The sequence below is a fragment of the Salvia splendens genome, chromosome 3, assembly GCF_004379255.2.
Source record: "Salvia splendens isolate huo1 chromosome 3, SspV2, whole genome shotgun sequence".
NCBI classification, from domain to species: Eukaryota; Viridiplantae; Streptophyta; class Magnoliopsida; order Lamiales; family Lamiaceae; genus Salvia; species Salvia splendens.
In genome coordinates this window covers 23,277,658-23,298,783 of record NC_056034.1, presented here as the reverse complement: position 1 = coordinate 23,298,783, position 21,126 = coordinate 23,277,658, and the positions used below count along the sequence as shown (strand labels likewise).

The window sequence follows — 21,126 nt, the reverse complement described above, 5'->3', positions numbered from 1 at the left end:
TCGAGCCACTGGATGCAAGACTCAAATGGCATCCTCGATCTTCTTTCTTGTAGTAGCCAGCCATGATCATGCGCCTTTCTTTCCTTCGACACTCTTCGTTCTTGGAAACTCCGTTCCATATCGATCCGTCGGTGCTTTCACGCAGATAAAGGGGGAGAAAGGCCTAAAACGGCATCATCACCACTCGGATTTCTCGATACAAGTATTCTCGAAGCAAGCTCCTTCTCAACCTCCAAGAAGTTGGCCTCAAACGCCACGAAATAGTCCCCACACAGACTGCTAGCATCACTTACCACCGACAACGAGCAGGAACTATCAGGCATCGCATCATCCTCCAACGAAGACGACCCATCCTCCTCACTGTCGCGGACCACAACATCCCGGGCCAGCCAGAGGCTCTCGTCCTCAGACGTCGTAGCCACCAGAGACGACGACCCCTCGCTTCTCACGAACCTTATTGCGCATCTCTTTCTCCAAGACCGTTGCGCATCCTTTTTCGAACTGATCTCCGACTTCTTCCAACGATTCTCCTCGTTCCCACAGACGGCGCCACTTGTTGGAAATTAGACCGGAGCAAAAGCGAAATGGAACAACAAGAACACGAGGATATACGTGGTTCGGCGTAAGCCTACGTCCACGGGAGAATAACGAATCGATTTACTTCAATCACGATCAAGAACTACAATCATACAACAAGATCACACACTCAAGAACAAGCTACTCTCTTCTTCGCGTATTAACTCACATCAAACCGAAGATTATACAAGCTAGTTCCTCACAAAGATAATGTGTATCTCTCTTTGATTTTATTCGAGCTATTCCCATTTGTTTCGAGCTATGGTCGATTTATGTTGTTTTCCCTTTTTTTCCCCGCTTCTTTAATCCTCCCCTAGTCGCGATCAACCGTGTTTTCTATCCTTAGAAAATCCGGGCGTGACATTTTGATACTTTCACTTTCAAGCAGATGGGCTTGTGTTCGGGGCGGTAGGAGCCCCTTGTACCTGAAGGGGCTGGCAGCGGAAGCGTGCGTTCAAAACGGATTACATGAATTTGATCTATTTAGCAGATTATTTAGACAAAATCTATTCGCGTAATTATCACATGTATCATGCTCATAACTTGAATTAAAACATGCTTTAGCACATAAAATCCCTAAAACATGCTTACTACGGAATTAGCGAATTTACCTTGTTGATTCAATCAAGAATCGATGATGGCTTGCTCCGTCTCCACGTGAAGATCTTCAATACAAGACCTCGGATCTTCTGACTGGTGTCCTGAACTATACGCTGATATTTGTGTGGGCAAATCTCACCAACGTACTAGGACTCGAATAATGGAAGACAGAACTCAGCTCACGGAGGAGGCACAAATTTCGAGCTCTCTCTTTAGAGGGAGAGGAAAATTTTGATAACAAATTGTTATCTTTTCTGTCTCCTTTATTCTCCTATTTATATAAGTCACATATTGGGCCCAGTCAGGGATCTAAGGAAGAATTTGGAACATGCCTCACCCAATTAGCTTTTTACTAATTAAATTGAACCCACAATTTAATATAAGCTTATATTGGAATATTACGAGCAGCCACTACAGAAGTAATATTGCACTGCCTTCCAAATCCAAAATTACAAGTATTCCGGGTTTCCTTTAATTGCATTTGATTCATTTCTTGCGCTTAAGATGGAAACATCCATTAATTAATTAATGTCTGCTATAGACTTAATTAATTAACATATCCCGAGGATGTGTCCCGCGTATCCCATATCCTTCATCTCGAACTGGTTTGATAACCATGTTCGAACTGATGACAACATCTTTTTATTGTTTCCAATTAGAAGAATGTCATCTACATATAAAACTAAGAACACCACATTCCCTTATCGACTTTCTTATACACGCAGCTTTCACTTGGGCACTTTTCGAATCCAAACTTGCAAACAGTTTGATCGAAACATTGGTTCCACGATCTGGATGCTTGCTTGAGGCCATAAATGGCCTTCTTAAGCTTCCAAACCATGTGTTCTTTGCCCTTTATGGCATATCCTTCGGGTTGTTCCATGTAGATGGTCTCCTCAAGACTGCCGTTTAGAAACGTAGTCTTAACGTCCATCTGCCATACATCCCAATCCATATAAGCTGCAATAGACAACAGTATCCAGATCGATTTGAGCATGGCCACTGGGGAGAAGGTCTCATCATAATCGATGCCTTCCTTTTGGGTATACCCCTAGGCCACTAGTCTTGCTTTGAAGACTTTAACTCGTCCATCGGGTCCACGTTTACGTTTATATATCCACTTGCTCCCAATGGCAGTACAACCTTCGGGTAGGACGGACAAATCGTAGATGTCTTTGTCTATCATAGATTGTAGTTCCGAATCCATTGATTTTACCCATTCGCAATGATCGACATCTGCCTGCGCCTCCGCAAAGTTCCAGGGATCTAATACATTGCTGTCCGAGGAGTGATCCATAGATTCTCCCAAACCAATGTATCTGTCGGGCTCATGTGAGACCCTCCCACTGCGGCGCGGCACTATAATATTTTGAGTAGAAGTTTAAGTTTAGGGAATTGTTTGTACACTTGGTACTTGTTCTTGGTTAATGGAACTTGTGACAGAAGTTAGCTCATCAAGAGCCACTTCACTGCTGGGTTTATGATTCATTACATAGTCTTCCTCTAAGAATGTCACGTGATTGCTCACAATGACTTTCTTATCTCGGAGACTAAAGAATTCATAACCTTTCGTTCCTTTGGGGTATCCTATAAACAAACATACCTCCGTCCTAGATCCTAGCTTAGTTGGATCCTTTTCCAATACATGAGCCGGGCAACCCCAAACCTTGTGTGCTAGATTGGGCTTACGCCCAGTCCACAACTCATATGGAGTTTTAGGTACGGATTTTGATGGTAAATTGTCTAAAATGTGACTTGCGGAAAGCAAGGCATGTCCCCAAAACGAAATAGGCAGACGTGCATAACTCATCATCAATCGAACCATGTTTAATAAGGTCCTGTTCCTTCTTTCAGCCTCGCCGTTCTGCTGGGGCGTGCCCGGTGCAGTCAGTTGGGATTGAATTCCCACTTCCGATAAGTAGTCCAAAAATTCGGCACTGAGGTATTCGCCTCCACGATCAGATCGTAGGCATTTGATATTATTCCCATGATACTTCTCCACAAGAGTCTTAAAGTCTTTAAACTTGTCAAAAGACTCTGACTTGTGACGCATCAAGTAGACATATCCAATTTTCGAGAAGTCATCAATAAATGTGATGAAGTATCGAAAACCACCTCTTGCCTCAGTTGACATTGGTCCACATACATCGGAATGAACGAGCTCAAGTACTTCCTTGGCCCTATTGCCCTTAGCCTTAAAAGGCCTCTTGGTCATCTTGCCTTCTAAGCATGACTCACACTTATGAAAAGGTTCCTCCTCTAGACCTTTGATAAGATCTTGTTGAACAAGAGAATGGATCCTCCTTTCATTGGCATGACCAAGTCTAAGGTGCCACAAGTACGTTTCGTTCATTGAACTTGAAGGTTCCTTTCGTTTCTTTGAAATTTTCGATGTTGTATTGAGTTCTGATTTGCGATTTTTAAACTGTGTAGAAGTGATTGTGTACAGATTGTTTTCCATGATACCACGACAGATATAAGAACCATCCTTCTTAATAACGCAGTTGTCATTAAAAGAAATCGAATATCTATCATAAACCAATTTAGAAACTGAAATTAAATTTCTTCTAAAAGAAGGTATCAACAAAACATTCTTCAAAATAAAAAATCTATCACTACTAAAACGCAAATAAATGTCTCCCACTGAAATGGCTGCCACTTTGGTAGCGTCGCCCAGCTGGACTTCGATCTCACGATCATGTAGCCGTCTTGTCACCTGCATTAAATCAGGATCAAAACAAATATGATCAGTGGCTCCTGTGTCAATAACCCAAGTGCAAATTGATGTCGAAGTCAAACAAAACTCGACAACTAGAGCCTGGTGCATACCTGTAGCCTTGCCCCGTTTAGGACAGTCTGGCTTCCAATGCCTCTTCTCTCCACACTTGAAACACTTCCCCGTGGGCTTCTTGTTAGCCCTCTTCTTCTTCTTTCCCTTAGCTATCTTGGCCGGTCCTGAGTTCGGTGCCTGCCTTTTTCCTTTGCTAGGCTTTAAGCCAGAGGAACGAGGCGCCGAAATCATCATGGCCGCCTTAGCCTGGACCATAAGGTCCTCTGCCGACTGAAGTTCAGTCAACAGCTCTGCCAAGGTGTAATTCCTTTTGTTCATCTCGAAGTTGAGCTTGAACTGTTGGAAGCTAGGGGGAAGACTTTGAAGGATGATAGTCACCTGGGACTCGGGATCGATCGTCCCTCCCAAGACCTCAATTTGGTTGAGGTGGCCTATCATCTCGAGGACGTGGTCCCTCACAGACGAGCCTTCTTTCATTGTCTTCGACATGATACTCCGAAAGGCTTGAGACTTAGCCGTTCGATTCTGAGTACCAAAAAGATTCTTGAGATTCTGCATAATCTCGGCGGCAGTTTCCATAGCAGAATGCTGATGCTTGAGTACTGATGACATAGATGCCAACATGTAGCACTTAGCCATCTCATTCGCCTTATGCCACCATCTATGTGCATCTCTGATTCCTGCCGCAGCGTTAGCCGCCAGTACTGGAGGTCGCGGGGTGGTGAGCACAAAGATGTACTTATCTGCTGTGAGAACGATGTCCAAATTTTGTTTCCATTCTATGTAATTTTGGCCCTTTAGTTTATTTTCTTTGAGAATTGCAGAAAGAGGATTGAACGACGACGATTTGGATTGCACTGCAAAACAGAGCATTTTACTATTGTCATAAACTTATGTAAGAAGTTTGATTAGATTAACCATAAAACTTTTCAAAATCTTACAACTGTAAAATTAAAATTTTTTACCCTCCAGAGGAAGTCAATACGCATTAAAATCTTACAGTTTTACTGGTCACAACACCGACGAATAGTCCAGAGACCACAGAGTGGCATGACCGCCAAATGTTGCCTAAGCAAGACCATCTCTTTAGCATTACAGAGTCTTGTTTCTACAACACACTCCCATAACAATGCTTATATGCTGCTAACAAGATCAAGCTATCTCATAAATTTTGTGTGAACTTCTGAATCTCGTAGTTTCTTAGGATTATTGTCCCCACAGAGCAGGTGGCGATAATATTGGAAACCACATTCTAGTTCATACTATTTATATTTGAGAAGTCCGCCCTCATGAACTTGCTATTTTCATAGGATTATTGTCCCCACAGAGCAGGTGGCGATAATATTAGAAAAAGGCTTCATAAATTACAGACCAATTGATGGAGACCATATACAAAGGTTGAGTTCGTAATTATAGCTTAGATATTTCGGTTATGGTTTTTCTTTAATTATCCTTAGTCCTAGGGCAGAGAAAGACTTGGTTAAATTCTGTTGGTATTTTATCTACTGGATAATTAAATCTTTTATTAATTGGTATCTTCCTTTAGGGAATAATTATTCTAGAATATAATTCTTATTCATGTCTACTATAAGATTTGACTAAAATAAATGAATTATTTAATTCTTAATAAGACATGAAAAATTAAATTCAAATTAATTTCATGTTCAAGATTAGGAAGAGATATTTCATTATTTAATGTATTCATACATATCTATCCTATTTAGGATCTTAGATATATAAATATTAGGAAACTATTAAATTATTCTTATCCACATCATCTAGGAATCAAAATATTATTATTTATTTCTACAGATATAGAAAATAATAAAAATATTCCTTAAATCTAGATAAATATTAGGAAACTATTAAATTATTCTCATCTATATTATCTAGGAATAAAATAATATTATTTATTTCCATAGATATAGATAATAATAAAAATATTCCTAAAATCTAGGTAAATCTTCCAAAAAGATTTTATTTCCATTAAATAATAATATTTTAATGATATCTTTTAATAAAATAATTAAATAATCATTAAAATAATCTTTCATCGTTATCTCATCGTACGAGGTTCGCACGAACGATGAACGACGAAAATCCGACAAGTTCTTCGTCGGACCACGACGCACGAAGCGTCTCGGCCACCAGCGCGCAGATGGCGCGCCAGCGTCTCGGCCAGCGGCTCGTCGGGTGTCGCCAGCGTCTCGGCCAGGAGCGTGCGCGGAGACGCGGCTCCTCTCGGCCAGCGGCGAGCACCCGTCACGGCGTCTCGGCTCGTCGGGTGCCGACGCTTCTCGGCCAGGCGCGCACGCGGCGGCGTGCGCCTCTCGGCCAGCGTCTCGGCGCCCGTCTCGGACATCCGAGCCGTCGGGTGGCGCGAGCTCTCGGCCAGCGACGTGCACGGTGGCGCGCCCGCTCTCGGCCAACTCCAACCTTCCGCCTAGGGTTCGGCATGGCGTCTCGGCACCTCGGCACGTTCTCGGTTGAACTGCCGTGCCACTCCATCAGCCGCGTCGACCTCGACCCGGGTTCTGTCTAGTGCGTGTGGTCTCGGCCGGCAGCCCGCACGAGCCCTACTCATCTGCGCGTCGCCCCGTGATCAAGGCTCCCGGCTTCCACTGTCTCGACATCCCTACCTCGATCGCACGTGGTGCGTTCGAGCAATTCAAGTTCTTTGATTCGATAGTTCTTGAGTTCATCATGCATAAAATTAAACAAAAACACCAAGAACATGCTTCGCAATCAAATAACACATGCATACATGAATTTCGCGAAATTTAAATCCAAATAATCAGAGCCAAAGACTGGCTCTGATACCAACTGAAGGGGCTGGCAGCGGAAGCGTGCGTTCAAAACGGATCACATGAATTTGATCTATTTAGCAGATTATTTATACAAAATCTATTCGCGTAATTATCACATGTATAATGCTCATAACTTGAATTAAAACATGCTTTAGCACATAAAATCCCTAAAACATGCTTACTATGGAATTAGCCAATTTACCTTGTTGATTCAATCAAGAATCGATGATGGCTTGCTCCGTCTCCAGGTGAAGATCTTCAATACAAGACCTCGGATCTTCTGACTGGTGTCCCGGACTATACGCTGATATTTGTGTGGGCAAATCTCACCAACGTACTAGGACTCGAATAATGGAAGACAGAACTCAGCTCATGGAGGAGGCACAAATTTCGAGCTCTCTCTTTAGAGGGGGACAAAAATTTTGATAATAAATTGTTATCTTTTCTGTCTCATTTATTCTCTTATTTATATAAGTCACATATTGGGCCCAGTCAGGGATCTAAGGAAGAATTTGGAACATGCCTCACCCAATTAGCTTTTTACTAATTAAATTGAACCCACAATTTAATATAAGCTTATATTGGAATATTACGAGCAGCCACTACAGAAGTAATATTGCACTGCCTTCCAAATCCGAAATTACAAGTATTCCGGGTTTCCTTTAATTGCATTTGATTCATTTCCCGCGTTTAAGATGGAAACATCCATTAATTAATTAATGTCTGCTATAGACTTAATTAATTAACATATTTCTAATTCCAAGAGTGGACTTAGCAAGAAACTCTTATTTATTATTCATAGAGCAATCAAACTCCAACTAGCTAGGTTCCGAATAATAAAACCTCGTTTCGAGCTCCTCTTGTGGATGTTCTCAAACGAGACTCTCCTCGCGCACGTTTCAACATAATAGCAATCCTAGCACCTCTAGATAATGATCACCACTACCCAATATACCTGGATAGTTGGGTTACGAAAAATCCGCACCGTTGGTAAGTCAAAGTAGTGGATCCTCAATATCGCATGCTCAATGCTAACGTACATTGATTAAGAAATTAATTTTCAAGACCTCGTCTTTCAGTAGATAGCATAAAGACTCGTCTTGCTGTTAGATCCATTCAGTGCTATACCACACCAACGTCATCTTATTTCAATAAGGTTTAAAAATAATCGGACTGACATTGCAACCTTTCGCGATAGGTAGTCTAGGCCTATCTAGGTTGTGAAATTCTTATTTTTCTTTGTTTAGAACTGACCGTGTTACCTTAAATTAGACGACGCCCACAACCGGTCTACTAAAACAAAGACTTAGACTTTGTTACGTTTGCTCATACATTTAAATATGTACTCCCTCCATTCCATAGTAGTGGGGGCATTTCTTTTCGGCACGGAGATTAAGAAAGTAGAGAGATGAAGAGAGAATAAAGTAAGAGAGAGTAAAGTAAGTGAGAAGAAATGTGTTAACTTTTACTAAAAAGGGAAATGACTCCACTACTATGGAATGTACCAAAATGGCAAAATGACTCCACTACTATGGAACGGAGGGAGTAATAAACAACCATTAAATGTAAAACATAACAACATTATGACAAAAATAATTTGTTGCATTTATTGGAAAATAACCATTAGAGTTTTACAGTATCCAATCACTCTAAAGGTGATTTCTAGTATACAAAACCCTAACAGTACCGTCCCCGTCATCGGCGCAGGTGAGGGGTCGGAGAGGCGGTGGCCGCGTCGGTGTTATAGACCGAGGCGGCAGCAGCAGTGGCTGAGGGGTGGTCTACTCGATAAGGGAGTCCATTGCTCTGGCAAAGGCGTGGGAGGCCATCACGAAGGATGCTGCGGTTGGAATAGATCAGACAGAAGCTGGCTTCTTGGCCCGCGTTCTGGAGGCCTACAATGAGCTCAAGCCGGAACACGCCGTAGAGCGGAATGGGGATCAGATCTACAAAAAATGGGGAGGATTGTGACCGCCGTTAAGAGGTTCTCGGGCATCTACGAGAACAACCTCCGCACAGCTAAGAGCGACCGCAGTGAAGTCGACATAAGGAATATGTCATACGAGATGGATCGAGTCGGTGGGCACCCCAGATTCACTTACTGGGAAGAATATCAAATTCTCCATGATTCTTCGAAATTCAAGGCTATCTGCGAGGAGCGTGTGGGTCTGCGCTGAAGCGGACGAGACTCGGCCTAGTCTGGAACTACAGCAGTAGCAGCGGCTCACATTCTGTCGACCTCAACGAGGAGGTTGAGGAGGAGTCCCCCTCCACATTCTCCCGCGCCGACATCCCCAAGGCCACCAATCCAGTATCCGAGACGCTAGAGCCTCTGGCGCCAGTGCTTTCGAGTCTGGATCCCGGTCGGGACAAGAACATGGATCTCCCGAGGATGAGTCTGCTGATCGAGGTCGCTAGAAAGTACGGAGCTCGACTGACCCGATCACCAAGGGGGTGTACTTCGACCTCATGCAGAGGCTGAGGGGTCAGCTGGGGATGACAGGGGCGGCGACGGGGGACGAAGATGGGGATGGAGATGGAGATGAAGCGGCAGATTCCGATGATGCCACCGAGTGAGCGGCGGCGTAGTTTTTTTAGTGTTTTTAGTAAGTTGTCGTTGTATAATTTTCCCCTATTTATAATAATACAATGAATATTTGGTTTTATTTTTTTAAATAAATGCCATTTTTTTCTTATTATTTACGTCTGATAATTTTTATTCTAAAATATACCAACAATTGATAAAATAATGTGATTTGTGGCTGTGGCATGGCTGGACATGTTTTTGTGGCTGAGCCATAGCTGCGATGACTAGGCAGACAAGTATATTTTGTGGCTGTGGCGTGGCCGTACCACTATTGTGGACACTCTTAAACTCTTAACAACAAACATAAGAAAATGATAATCTATAATCCTATGGCAACTTTCACTATAACCTAAACACCACATTGCATAACTTACTACTCCATATTAGTAGGAGTATTATTTATTGATTAAATATGCACATTCAAATTTATCTTATTGTATTTATTTTTAAGAAACTCAAAATATAAGGAGGAATTTTGAAAATATAAACTAATATAAAAAGAATAGGATTAAATATAATTCAAATCATATGAAAACTAGAATAGAAATAATGGTAATACTCCCTTCGTCTCGTGCTACTCGCACGTTTGCTTTTCGGCACGGAGATTAAGGATGAGTGTATAGCAAAGTCAACAATTGCAGCTGTAGGTGATAATTTTTACTAAAAATGGAAAGAGTGCAAATAACTTGGGACGCCCAGAAAGGAAATAAGTGCAAGTAACACGGGACAGAGGGAGTACTATTAGATAATTAGATTAGTAGTTGTACACCTTATTAAGGTTTGGCCAAGGCATGGTCCGAGTTGGTTATATGGGCTAGACTGAGTTTCTAATGTGCCTAGAGTTGGACTTGGAGTTAAGAATCACCCAATTACAAATCACTTCAACCAATGAGTCCAGCCCATGTCCGATTTGTTTCAATGATGGGCTAGCCTGGCCCAACCAATATCGCATATATAGACCCGACTCATATCGGGCCTGATCCATATTAGGCTGAGTCGGCCCGAGCAAGTTTACAAACTCTAATATGGACATTAAAATTATGTGCAAATAGTGATGCCCTTAACACCTAGCATCCCATTAGAAAATAAAAAAGAAAATTAAAGAAGATAAGAGAGCATATTCTTTTAACATTGTCATCCAACTTTAATTCGGTGTTCAATCCCCTCAAATGATTAAGACATCCAACTCTTGGAAAAGTGATATGTGGAGGTGAATAGGCTGCTCCACAATTTCAATTCTATTGTTTCGCATTTATATTTCCCCAACTTCCAACAACTACACTATCACAACGCCACACACACACACAAAAAGAAACAAGTAATTAAAATCTACATCACTCTTTTATCCTGGTCAAAGGACAACTTATTCATTTGTGTGACTACTGCCAGACTTTCCCATTACAAAGTCAACATAACTTTTGTGCTAATTAGAACAAGTGAGAACCCTAAAGCCAAGACCCCCACCCCCATTTTGACCAAACAATCCCTAAAAGAATTCTTGTTCTCACCATAGTATATACATCCTCCGTCCCATATAAATAGTCTTATTTTTACATTTTGGGTCATCCCACTAAAATAGTCATCTTCCCTTTATGTTTTTCTCTCTCGTGAGGTGAACCACATTCTCCACTAACAATACTCCAATCACTTTTTCTTTCTACATCTCTCTTACTTTAATAATTTTGCGTTAAACCCGTATGCCGTACCATCTTCAATGTCCCTATTTTTATGGGACGGAGGGAGTATTTTATTAGATATAAACTTACAATATGCATAAAGAGCATGATACAAGAAAACAAAATGGAATAGAACACTCATATCATAACAAGCTTAATCTTCAAAGGAGTGGGCTATAAAATTATAAATTTAAAAATAGAAAGCCCATGCCTTTGCAGTGTATAAAAACATTCGTTCAACATTCTTCATTCTCTGCATCTCTCCAATGGACACCTCTAAACTCCTATTTTCCTTCTTCTATTGCTACTTCCTCCTCTCCTCAGGTACTCTCTCTCTCTCTCTCTAATTTCCCTCTCACACATGAAATTAGTACGAACATAATTTTCTCACTTTGCAGGATACATATGCATCCAAGCTTCTTCTCTCAACCACCGCCACCACCACCATCACCGGCGGCAGAAGCATGAAATTTCCGATGGAAGTTTCAGACCGAAAAAACTATTCGTATTCGGGGACTCGTACGCAGACACGGGCAACATCAGAAAATCGTTAGGAAACTCGTGGAATGAGCCGTACGGCTTCACCTTCCCCGGGAAACCCGCGGGCCGCTTCTCCGATGGCCGCATCCTCACTGACTACATTGGTAACCATATACTCTTATTTACATTATTTTTTTACTTTAATCTTTCTCCAATTTAACTGTTTATATTATTTTTCTAAAACTGATTATAGAAAATTAAATGAGTAATTAATTAGAGTTGATTAAAAAATATGGAATGAGTAATTAATTAGAGTTGATTAAAAAATAAACGTATCTTTTTCTTTGCTTTTTCTGCATCAACACATTTTATACCATCATTTATTCACTTTATCTTTTTTCTGCTTGCCTTCTTTTCTTTTTTGGGTTTGGTGGACTAATATAATTATTGTCCATGTTAAAAAGATCCTCTATTATTTATGTTTTTTATTGAGAATAAAAGCAATAACATGGTTTCTCTTTACCATTATCGAGTAGTGTCACACACATGCACCACTTTATTCATTACTGGTTTTTGAATCTCAGCTTTGTTGATGCTTTTGTTCTGAGATACGATTAGCATAGTGATTAAAACCTATATTATATATAGATATTTATATATCTAGCTGGCATGTAATTACTTTTCTGATTTGCTAGAGATATGTGTATGTGTACACAGTATGTACATCTCATTAAATTAACCACACCAAATAATAATATTGTTGAAGAGTTATTATCATGCTGATAGCTGTCGTTTCTTGTAATATCATTGTTCATGCAACATTTTCTTCTAAATTAAATGCCAGCATGATAAATTATGAGTCAACGAACTACTGTCAGATATGTTTTATGATGTTAACTGATATTAATAAAATAAACAGCCAAGTTCTTGGAAGTGAAGTCTCCGTTAGCATATGAATGGATGGAAATGGGAGGGAAGAAATTACAAAATGGGCTGAATTTTGCTTATGGAGGGAGTGGTGTGTTCAACACAATAGGAGATCTATTGCCCAATATGAGCACACAAATTGGATTTTACAACAAACTTGTGCATGATTCCGTCTACACGAAATCGGACTTGAAGTCCTCTCTTGTTCTTGTCTGCCTCTCCGGCAACGATTATGGTGCTTTTCTTGCCCAAGGTGGAACTATGCAGGTAATACTTCATCTTTATTTTACTTCATTACAAATAGGAATTCAAGATTTTTTTGGTATATGTGGTTGGATTTAATTTACAGCACCAAAAATCTTTACATTTTACTTGGAATTAATTTATTGAAACAAAAAATAAATTGCGTGACTTTTTCTTATCATAAAATGGGAAGTTGTGGGGTGCGAGTATTTGATCGGTTGGATTTCCTTTTCATATTATTGAAAAAATCTGGTATTACAAAGTTTATAGCCATCTATAAATATAAATAGCTGTATTTGTATGTAATAAAATTAATAATGGTGATAAAGTCAACTAAAGCAAAAGTCTTTTTTTAATTAATTAGAATGCGTTTTGTTCAAGGGTCTTTAATAATTGCATAAGAGATAATTAATGGCACTATAAGTAGTGGGTTAGACGTAATTGTGTATCTCAATATCCCACTTATCTAGTCTTACATTAGATTTCATCATCTTCAAAATAGTATTTTTCTTTATAAAATCAGTGAAAATGAACACTATTGCTCCCACATCATGTGCTTATAACAAAGATGCAGTTTTATTACTTAGATAATTAGATTAGTAGTACTACTACATTATTTTATTTTTCTACTTTGGTGAGTAGTAACTTGGTGATGTTGGGCAACTGACTCCTCCAATATCGGCGAATGCATTTATGAGGCGGAGGGAGCCTTTATTAGCAGTTAATACAAAATTCAAGCAAATTAGGTGGCAATGCTTTTCCCATTAAATTATTAGGATACAGATGGTCTATTCTGTTTGAAGTTCTATTTGTATAATTTGATTTGATACGATTTTAAAAAATAATTTAGATTTCGTGGAAACAAGGGTTAATGATTTAGGTATTGGCCATGATATTAATATATTTGATTTAGTTGGCAAAAAAATATGAAATCATTTTTATTATTAATTTGCTTTGGTGTGATATGGCACAAAACCAAATCGTAAACTGTATGCATGTGTTTAAAATGAAGATCCCTACCTAATCTCGTGGCCTAGGAAGTTGTAGTATCTCTCTTGTCTATTTATATTTAGATTTGTGTCGTTATATGTCAATTTGACATACACAGAGTATCTCACTGTGCGCTCCACTACCTAGACGGCAATTAAATACTCTCCAGCATCCTCTAAAAATATGGCATATGATTTGGCACCAGAATTAAAAAACAAGAGTTGAAAAGTATTGAAAGTATTGTTAGTAGATAGTGAGACCTATATTATTATTAGTGTTTATTGGTGGTATAAATTGTAAATAACTTAATGTATATAAGTAATAAATTAGGATAACTTCCATAAATGGAAAGTCTATATTTATGAGATAGACAAAAATGAAAAGTATATATATTTATATCTATATAGAAGACAGAGAGTATTAAATGACTTTAATTAAAACTTCGTCATCTTAAAAAATTAATTTATGCTATTTTCATAGTTAATTTTAAATTTTTTTGAAATATTCTTATTTATGCCCCCTTCTTAAAGCATTAAATTATCTTTATGTATATTGTTGTCCCGACCATGTAGAGTTTCTAGCTCTGTCTCTAGTGTTACGAGTTTCTAATGAATTCATTGACAGGGATTGCAAACGTTCATACCGCGCGTGGTGAAGCAACTAGGCGTGAACTTAAAAAGACTCCAACAACTAGGTGCGACTAAGGTTGCTGTGACATTACTCCAACCGTTGGGTTGCCTTCCTCGGAGCACGGTCGATTCATCGTTCCAACGATGCAACACCACCCAAAATCTAGCTGTCGGCTACCACAATCTTCTATTGCAGCAAACCGTCGCTAGATTGAACAACCAATCCAAATCCTCCACCTTCTTCATCATCGATCTGTATTCCTCCTTCACAACAGTGCTCAACCAAAGACGAGACTATCTAGGTGCGTTTTTGGTCATTTAAAAATATAAATTTTTTGGTTTTAATTAATAAACGTGGTGTTGAAATGACAATTAGGTAATTTGAGATTCGATACTCCATTGAAGCCGTGTTGCATTGGGACGGACGGCTACGTTTGCGGCAGCGTGGACGAGAAAGGTGCGAAAATGTATACAGTCTGCAGTGATCCGAAATCGGCATTTTTTTGGGATATGTCACATCCAACTGAGGCTGGATGGCATGCCATTTACACCACCTTCAAATCTACTCTTGAACAAGCCTTTAAATTTGACTAGTTTTTTCTATGTTCCAGTCGAATTGTTGCTATATTTGTTAAGTTGTTGCATGGAAATTTGTTTTATTATTCAATGCATATGTTGATAGTACAAACAATCAATGATCAAATAAATCAATAGTAAATTGCTAATCAATACTACACTTAAAAATATAATCTATTTTCATTTTGGCGTCGTCCTTAGGTAGAATGTTTTTAAACTTTCTATACTTCCATTATTTTTCTCTTCCTTTAGCCATTTTTTCTTTTCCTCTTTCTTACTTTACCAGTTTGTTTCTCTTACTTTACTAATTGAGCATTAAAACTCATGTCATTTCAAAAGTTTCTATTTTTCAAGGACGGAGGTAGTATTAAGTTGATCGCAAACGTAACTTCGCTAATGATAGTTACTATTCTACAATAATACAGTAGTATTTATAAATGTTACTGCTACAATATAAAAAAAATATTCGCATGTGCTCTAATTTTGAGCTTAAGCCATTCGCAATAGGGCCACAAATTGCAGCAACCGGCGTGCGGTACGATTTGAAATGTAACATTTCATGTCACAATTTCATTTTGAAATGTAACGGCTCAAGCAATCTTGCATGTTAATCAACACATTAGTCTTCTCTTATTCTACAACTAATGCTAATTAACACAAAAATAACTTTATGAAAAGCAAATCTGTATAAAATACGCACTAGTAAAATAACTTCTTTTCTTCTAAATTCCAACAAATATAAAAAAGGGCAGGCCTTGCCCCATATCCAGTGACGGAATCAGGATTTTGAATAAGCCGGTGCTGATTTTATTTTTTGAAAATCATCTTAAATATTAAATATTATGTATAATATCAGAACAAATGTTTGAAACAAAAATATTTTCGTGTGAAACCATATCTCAAAACTTTAGAACACTTTTTTTGGCATTATTTTTTTTAATACTAATATTCGTATAAATTATAAAAATTATTTACACATTTATCCTATAAAAGTATTAATGAAAATTTTGAGTTTAAAGATTGCAATGAACTAATACATGTAATATGCTAGCACTCATTAGCAATTAATACTAAAAACAAAGAAAACACAATCTAACAATACATATAATAAATACATAAATTTATTATACTATGAACTATTAAATTTATTATATATAACACATAAAATTTTAAATTAGGAATTAATATAAATTTATAGGCAAATTAATGGAAAAAAAGATAGATGAAAACATAATTTAGAGTTAGAGAATAAGACAATTAGTGGGTGGTTACTTTATTAAATTTAAACTTTTACATGAGAGTTAATGAAAACTGCCTACAAACACTAATTCAAATAATATTAATAGCGAGTGACTCGAGGCAAATAAATTAAATACGATTCTAAATGCTAATGGGCTATATGTCTATTATTTTATTAAAAGCCCAATAACCAATGTACCGTTCATCTTCTTTCTCAGCATATGGCCAATTCTGCAAATCGGTGCAGCGCGTCAGCGCCCCAGCGCCCAAAAAATCCAGTGATAACAGTGGTCAGGCACCGGCCAAGCCCCCGCTGGAGCGGTGGCTTGGCCTACGCTGGTTCCGTCACTGCCCATATCCTCTAAACTGGCTGATGGAGAAGCCGGCGCAGAACGATAAGCGTGTTGGCAATGATGCCGGAGAAGATGACGACTACTGGAGATGGATGAAGGCGGATCGGGGAAGAAGATAAGATGAAGGCATATTGAAATAGAAGAGAAGATAGAAGCAATTGTATTGGAGCTAAAAAAAGACTAGGTAAATTCTTTAACGAATTCTAACATATTAGACATACTTAATAATGCGATGGGTAGGGTATTTTAAATAATTAAGGTAGAGAAGACCTTTTTTTTTTCTTTTGGAAGGTCTTTCGGATCCCATAAATAATTATCCATTTTCGGTTTTTTCTGTTTCAAAATTATGATAACAGTATGTTTTTATTTATTAAAGTTGCTTGATGATTTCTTGCGCTTATTGATCTTTCCATTCCATATAACAATCGAATTATAGATGAAACCTAAAAAGGCCATCTCTAATTAATTCATTTTAGTATACCTATAACTGAAAAAAATACCAGCTCATTTGATTAGAGCCCATTTACAACTACAATTAATTATATGAACTTTTAAAATAATTTTGTTTTTCTCGCGAACTTTAAATGTTGCAAGAAAAGTCATGAACTTTACTGGACTGTGTAAATTTCCCATCCGACCCAACCCGATAAATTTCCGACACAAATTTATCCTACGTTGCGCGCCTGAGGTATGACTTGGCAACTCCACTAATTCTGATTGTTTGTCTTCTATCTTTGCAATCTCTGACCCCAGACTTATTACAAACATACAAATAGCACAAATGAAAACATACAAATCGAATTCCACAAATCGAATTCAACATACAAAGCGACATAAACACACAAACGAATTCAGCATAAAAGTAGCATTAATTCAACAATTCGAATTGAACCCTAAATTTTTCATTTGCCAAGTCACGCCTTCGGCGTGCCACGTAGGATAAGTTTGTGTGGGAAATCTATCGGGTCGGGTCAGATGAGAAATTTACACGGATCGGTAAAGTTCATGACTTTTCATGCAACATTTAAAGTTCACGGAAAAAACCAAATTATTTTGAAAGTTCATGACTTTACAGGCAATTTGCACAAATATAAATAGTAAATAAATACATGTCTAGAGCATTTGTCCTATTGACAAGGAGCTTAAACATTATTGTAAGAGGTGCCGAGTTCGAGCCCTTATGACATCATTTGTAATTTCCTCCTTTATATGGGAGTTTATTTAAAAAAAAGGAAATAAAAACATAAAATAGCGCCGTCTTCGTCCGCCAAGTTCTTCCGAATCAGGTACCTATCCTTGCTCTGTTCGAAAATAAACAAACAAGAAAGGATTATATTGCAATTTTCAGAAATTGGAAAAGTGAATTTGCGTTTGCTAGAGTGCTACATCATATTTAGGGTATCACTGTTCGAAAACACAAAAAAGGACTATTTGAAATGGGTTTAGGTGTATGTTTGAAAGTGTTTTTAACTATAAAATTGGGTTTTGATGTATGGTTAGAGATAGTCATATGTATCGATTGATACTTATTTAATTTATCGAATTTTTTTCGGTTTTAGGAGTTCTAAGTTTTAATACTACTATATGTTTTAAATAAATGGATAGTGTTTTATCTGTTCAGTTCTACTGATTGTGCTGTCTTTATTTTTTCTTCTTCTTTTCCCTAAATCTAAATAGGCAAATTTGTTAATTTAAAAAAAATGTATTACAAAATTTTGAATTTGTAAAATTTTAGCACTACAAGTTTGATTATTTGCAAAACTTAATCCATCTTTTAGTTGTGGTGTGTGTGTTTCTTGATTTATTTTTATTTTTTTGTTGAAGGGATGAGTCATTTCTTTTGTCTTTCGTTCTATTTTCTGTTTTTTTTAGCTGAGGAAGTTTTTAACAACTTAGCATAGTGAAGAATTTAATTCTTTATAATGCTCCTTTGAATATGTACTACTGTTAATGACATTCATTATACATATTACATAAAAATAGTACTATGATAGGCTTCGAATCCTATCTTAGTAGCTTGAGAACCTGTTTTGAAAATGAGAATGGTGAACGGAACAAAAGCAGCGGAAGAAGTAGGGTTTTTCATGAGAAAAGAGTTGTTATTTCTTATTCTCGATGATATTTTTGACTCTCTAATGGATCCTATAATATATATGATCGCAACCCTGCTTGATTCGACTCTACGATTCAGGAAAAAATTAAGAAGAAAACTCAAAAAGATTAAAGAAAAAAGTCTATACAACAGAACGTTTTTAATATGGAAAAAACGTAACTAAATAACCAAAATAAAAGATTCACTCCAATCTTCACGGAGATATGAAATCTCTGAACTTCGCGGGTCTGGACCTCACTCTTTGTGGCCTCTCCTTCGTTGTCGTTTCACGCGTCCTTCCTCTTCTCTTGCGTCCCTTGTCCTCCACGTCGTTCACAGCATGGCTCGATCTTGGTTCATTGGTATGCATGTCTGCTATCTCGGGGTCTCTATCAACTCCCTCCCCGTTAAGAACGACCTTGCCCCAAAGGTCCAAAGTAGGAAAATGCTATAGCAACTTCTCCTTTGACTCCCTAGTCCGGTTGGCCGGATCAGATGCCCAACTGACGAGCCATTGGCACTAAGGAAGGCCCTCGACAATCACTATATGCTCCTCCAATGAGCTGATCGGTACGTCGATAGGCCGACTCTACACAAAATCTAACGACAGCTGCTGCGATGTGGACTCTGACAGCAGCTGCTGAACAAATAGTTTCAACAATGAGACGTGAAATACATTGTGTATGCGGCTTCCAATCGGTAACTGCAGCCTATAAGTGACTGCTCTGATTCTTTCAACAATTTCATAAGGACCATAGTATCGCTTTCCTAACTTCATTGAAATCGGTCGATCGATCGTTACCTGGCGATAAGGTTGGAGACGGAGTAACACCTTATCGCCAACTGCAAACTCGACATGACGACGTCGTTTATTAGCTGCATCTGCCATCCTCCGCTGAGTAGCCTCAAGATTGGCCTTCAAAACCCGAAGCAAGGCTGTTCGGCCACCCAATTTGGCAGCCACAGCTGCGTTATTCGCCGGGGCGGCTGGAGTACGAAATATATTTGGTGGATCCCTACCATAAAGAGCACGAAAAGGGGACATCCCAATACTCACGTTGACACTGCAATTTATCGCCAATTCAGCCCATGCAAGAAATTCAAACCACCTTCCCAGCTGCTCATATGTTCGAGTCCTCTATTCGTCACCTCCGATTGGCCATCCCTCTGCAGATGATAAGCTGTTGTAAATTGCAGCTTCGTTCCACTTAAGACCATCAACTCACTCCTAAAATCGCTCATAAAAATAGTGTCCAGGTCATAAAGCAATTTATCCGGAAAGCCATGGAGCTTAACAACAGTGTTAACAAATAGGGCGACAACCTTCTTTGCATCAAAACCCGGTTTCAGTGCTCTAAAATGGGCATATTTGGAGAGACTATCTATGACCACCATAATTGTTGTGTGTACCCATGCGACAGAGGGAGACCAACAATGAAATCCATGGATGCCGCCGACCATACAGAGTCTGGAATGGGCAATGGTTGAAGAAGCCCAGATGGCCTATCCGTCACATACTTTGTCGCCTGACACACCGAACTAGCCGTGACGAACCGACGAACATCTGTCTTCTTGCCTGGCCAGAAAAAGGAGGCGGATACATGGACGAAAGTCCTCCTATCTCCAGGATGACTTGCCATCTTAGAGTTGTGAGCGTCTGCAAGGATATCTGGAATTGCGGAGGAGTCTCGGCTGAGATATAGCCTATGTTTAAAGAACAAGAGACCGTCGACGACGAAAACATGAGCTGGGGCAGTCCCTTCCGCGACCTCCTTGTGCAGCGAAATTAAGTCAGGCAGCTCTCAATTTTTGACGCGGATTATCTCCAACATAGCCGCACCCGGACGAGCGAAAGAGCCAGAAGCTGCTGTGCTTCATCGCCCGTTACATGCTCAATTCGTGACAGGGCATCAACAACTCGGTTCGAGGCCCCCGATTTGTACTCGATCTTGAACTTGAATCCCATGAGTTTTCTGATGTAAAATTGTTGGTGGAGTTTGAACTATTTGAAGCAGTAAATCCTTTAAACTGCGCTGATCACTGCGAATAATAAACACATTTCCCAACAAATACTGGCGCCACTTCTGCACCGCCTCAATGATGGCATAAAGCTCCTTATGATATGTGAACACCACTCGTCACTTAGGACCGACTTTCTTGCTAAAGAAGGCCAGGGGGTGATCATTCTTAAGCAACATAGCCCCAATCCCAATGTCCGACACGTCTGTCTCATGGTGAACGAAATATCAAAATCCGGCAGGCGAAGTACCGATGCCTCAGTCATTACTCGTTTCAACTCCCCAAAACTGGTGTCAGCTGTAGGCGTCCAAATAAAGGATTCCTTTTTCAGGAGATCGGTGAGGGGTGCTGCAATGATAGAATAATTCCTTACAAACCTCCTATAATACCCAGTCAAGCCAAGAAACCCACGCAACTTCTTAATTGTAGCCGGTGTTGGCCATGCCGTCATTGCCTCTATCTTAGAGGGGTCCGTGCGTAGTTCACCAGCCGGTATAGTATGTCTCAAATAATCAATAGTATCCACCCCGAATGAGCACTT

The 21,126-nt window shown here is 39.1% G+C and overlaps 1 protein-coding gene across 1 annotated transcript; it reads left to right on the top strand.

The window, feature by feature from the left end:
• Positions 1 to 11,164: 11,164 nt before the first annotated feature.
• On the top strand, positions 11,165 to 14,973 carry LOC121795511 (GDSL esterase/lipase At5g03610-like). The gene is made up of 5 exons (XM_042194053.1): positions 11,165 to 11,361; positions 11,436 to 11,681; positions 12,437 to 12,711; positions 14,302 to 14,608; positions 14,683 to 14,973. Exons 1-5 carry the CDS (start codon positions 11,304 to 11,306, stop codon positions 14,898 to 14,900), a joined length of 1,104 nt encoding a protein of 367 aa, XP_042049987.1. The 5' UTR covers positions 11,165 to 11,303; the 3' UTR covers positions 14,901 to 14,973.
• Positions 14,974 to 21,126: the final 6,153 nt, after the last annotated feature.

Coding starts and splice junctions, on each gene's coding strand:
- LOC121795511 (XM_042194053.1), top strand. CDS start 11,304: ATGGACACCTCTAAACTCCTATTTTCCTTCTTCTATTGCTACTTCCTC. Junction 11,362..11,435: donor CTACTTCCTCCTCTCCTCAG/GTACTCTCTCTC, acceptor CTCACTTTGCAG/GATACATATGCATCCAAGCT. Junction 12,712..14,301: donor CCCAAGGTGGAACTATGCAG/GTAATACTTCAT, acceptor ATTCATTGACAG/GGATTGCAAACGTTCATACC.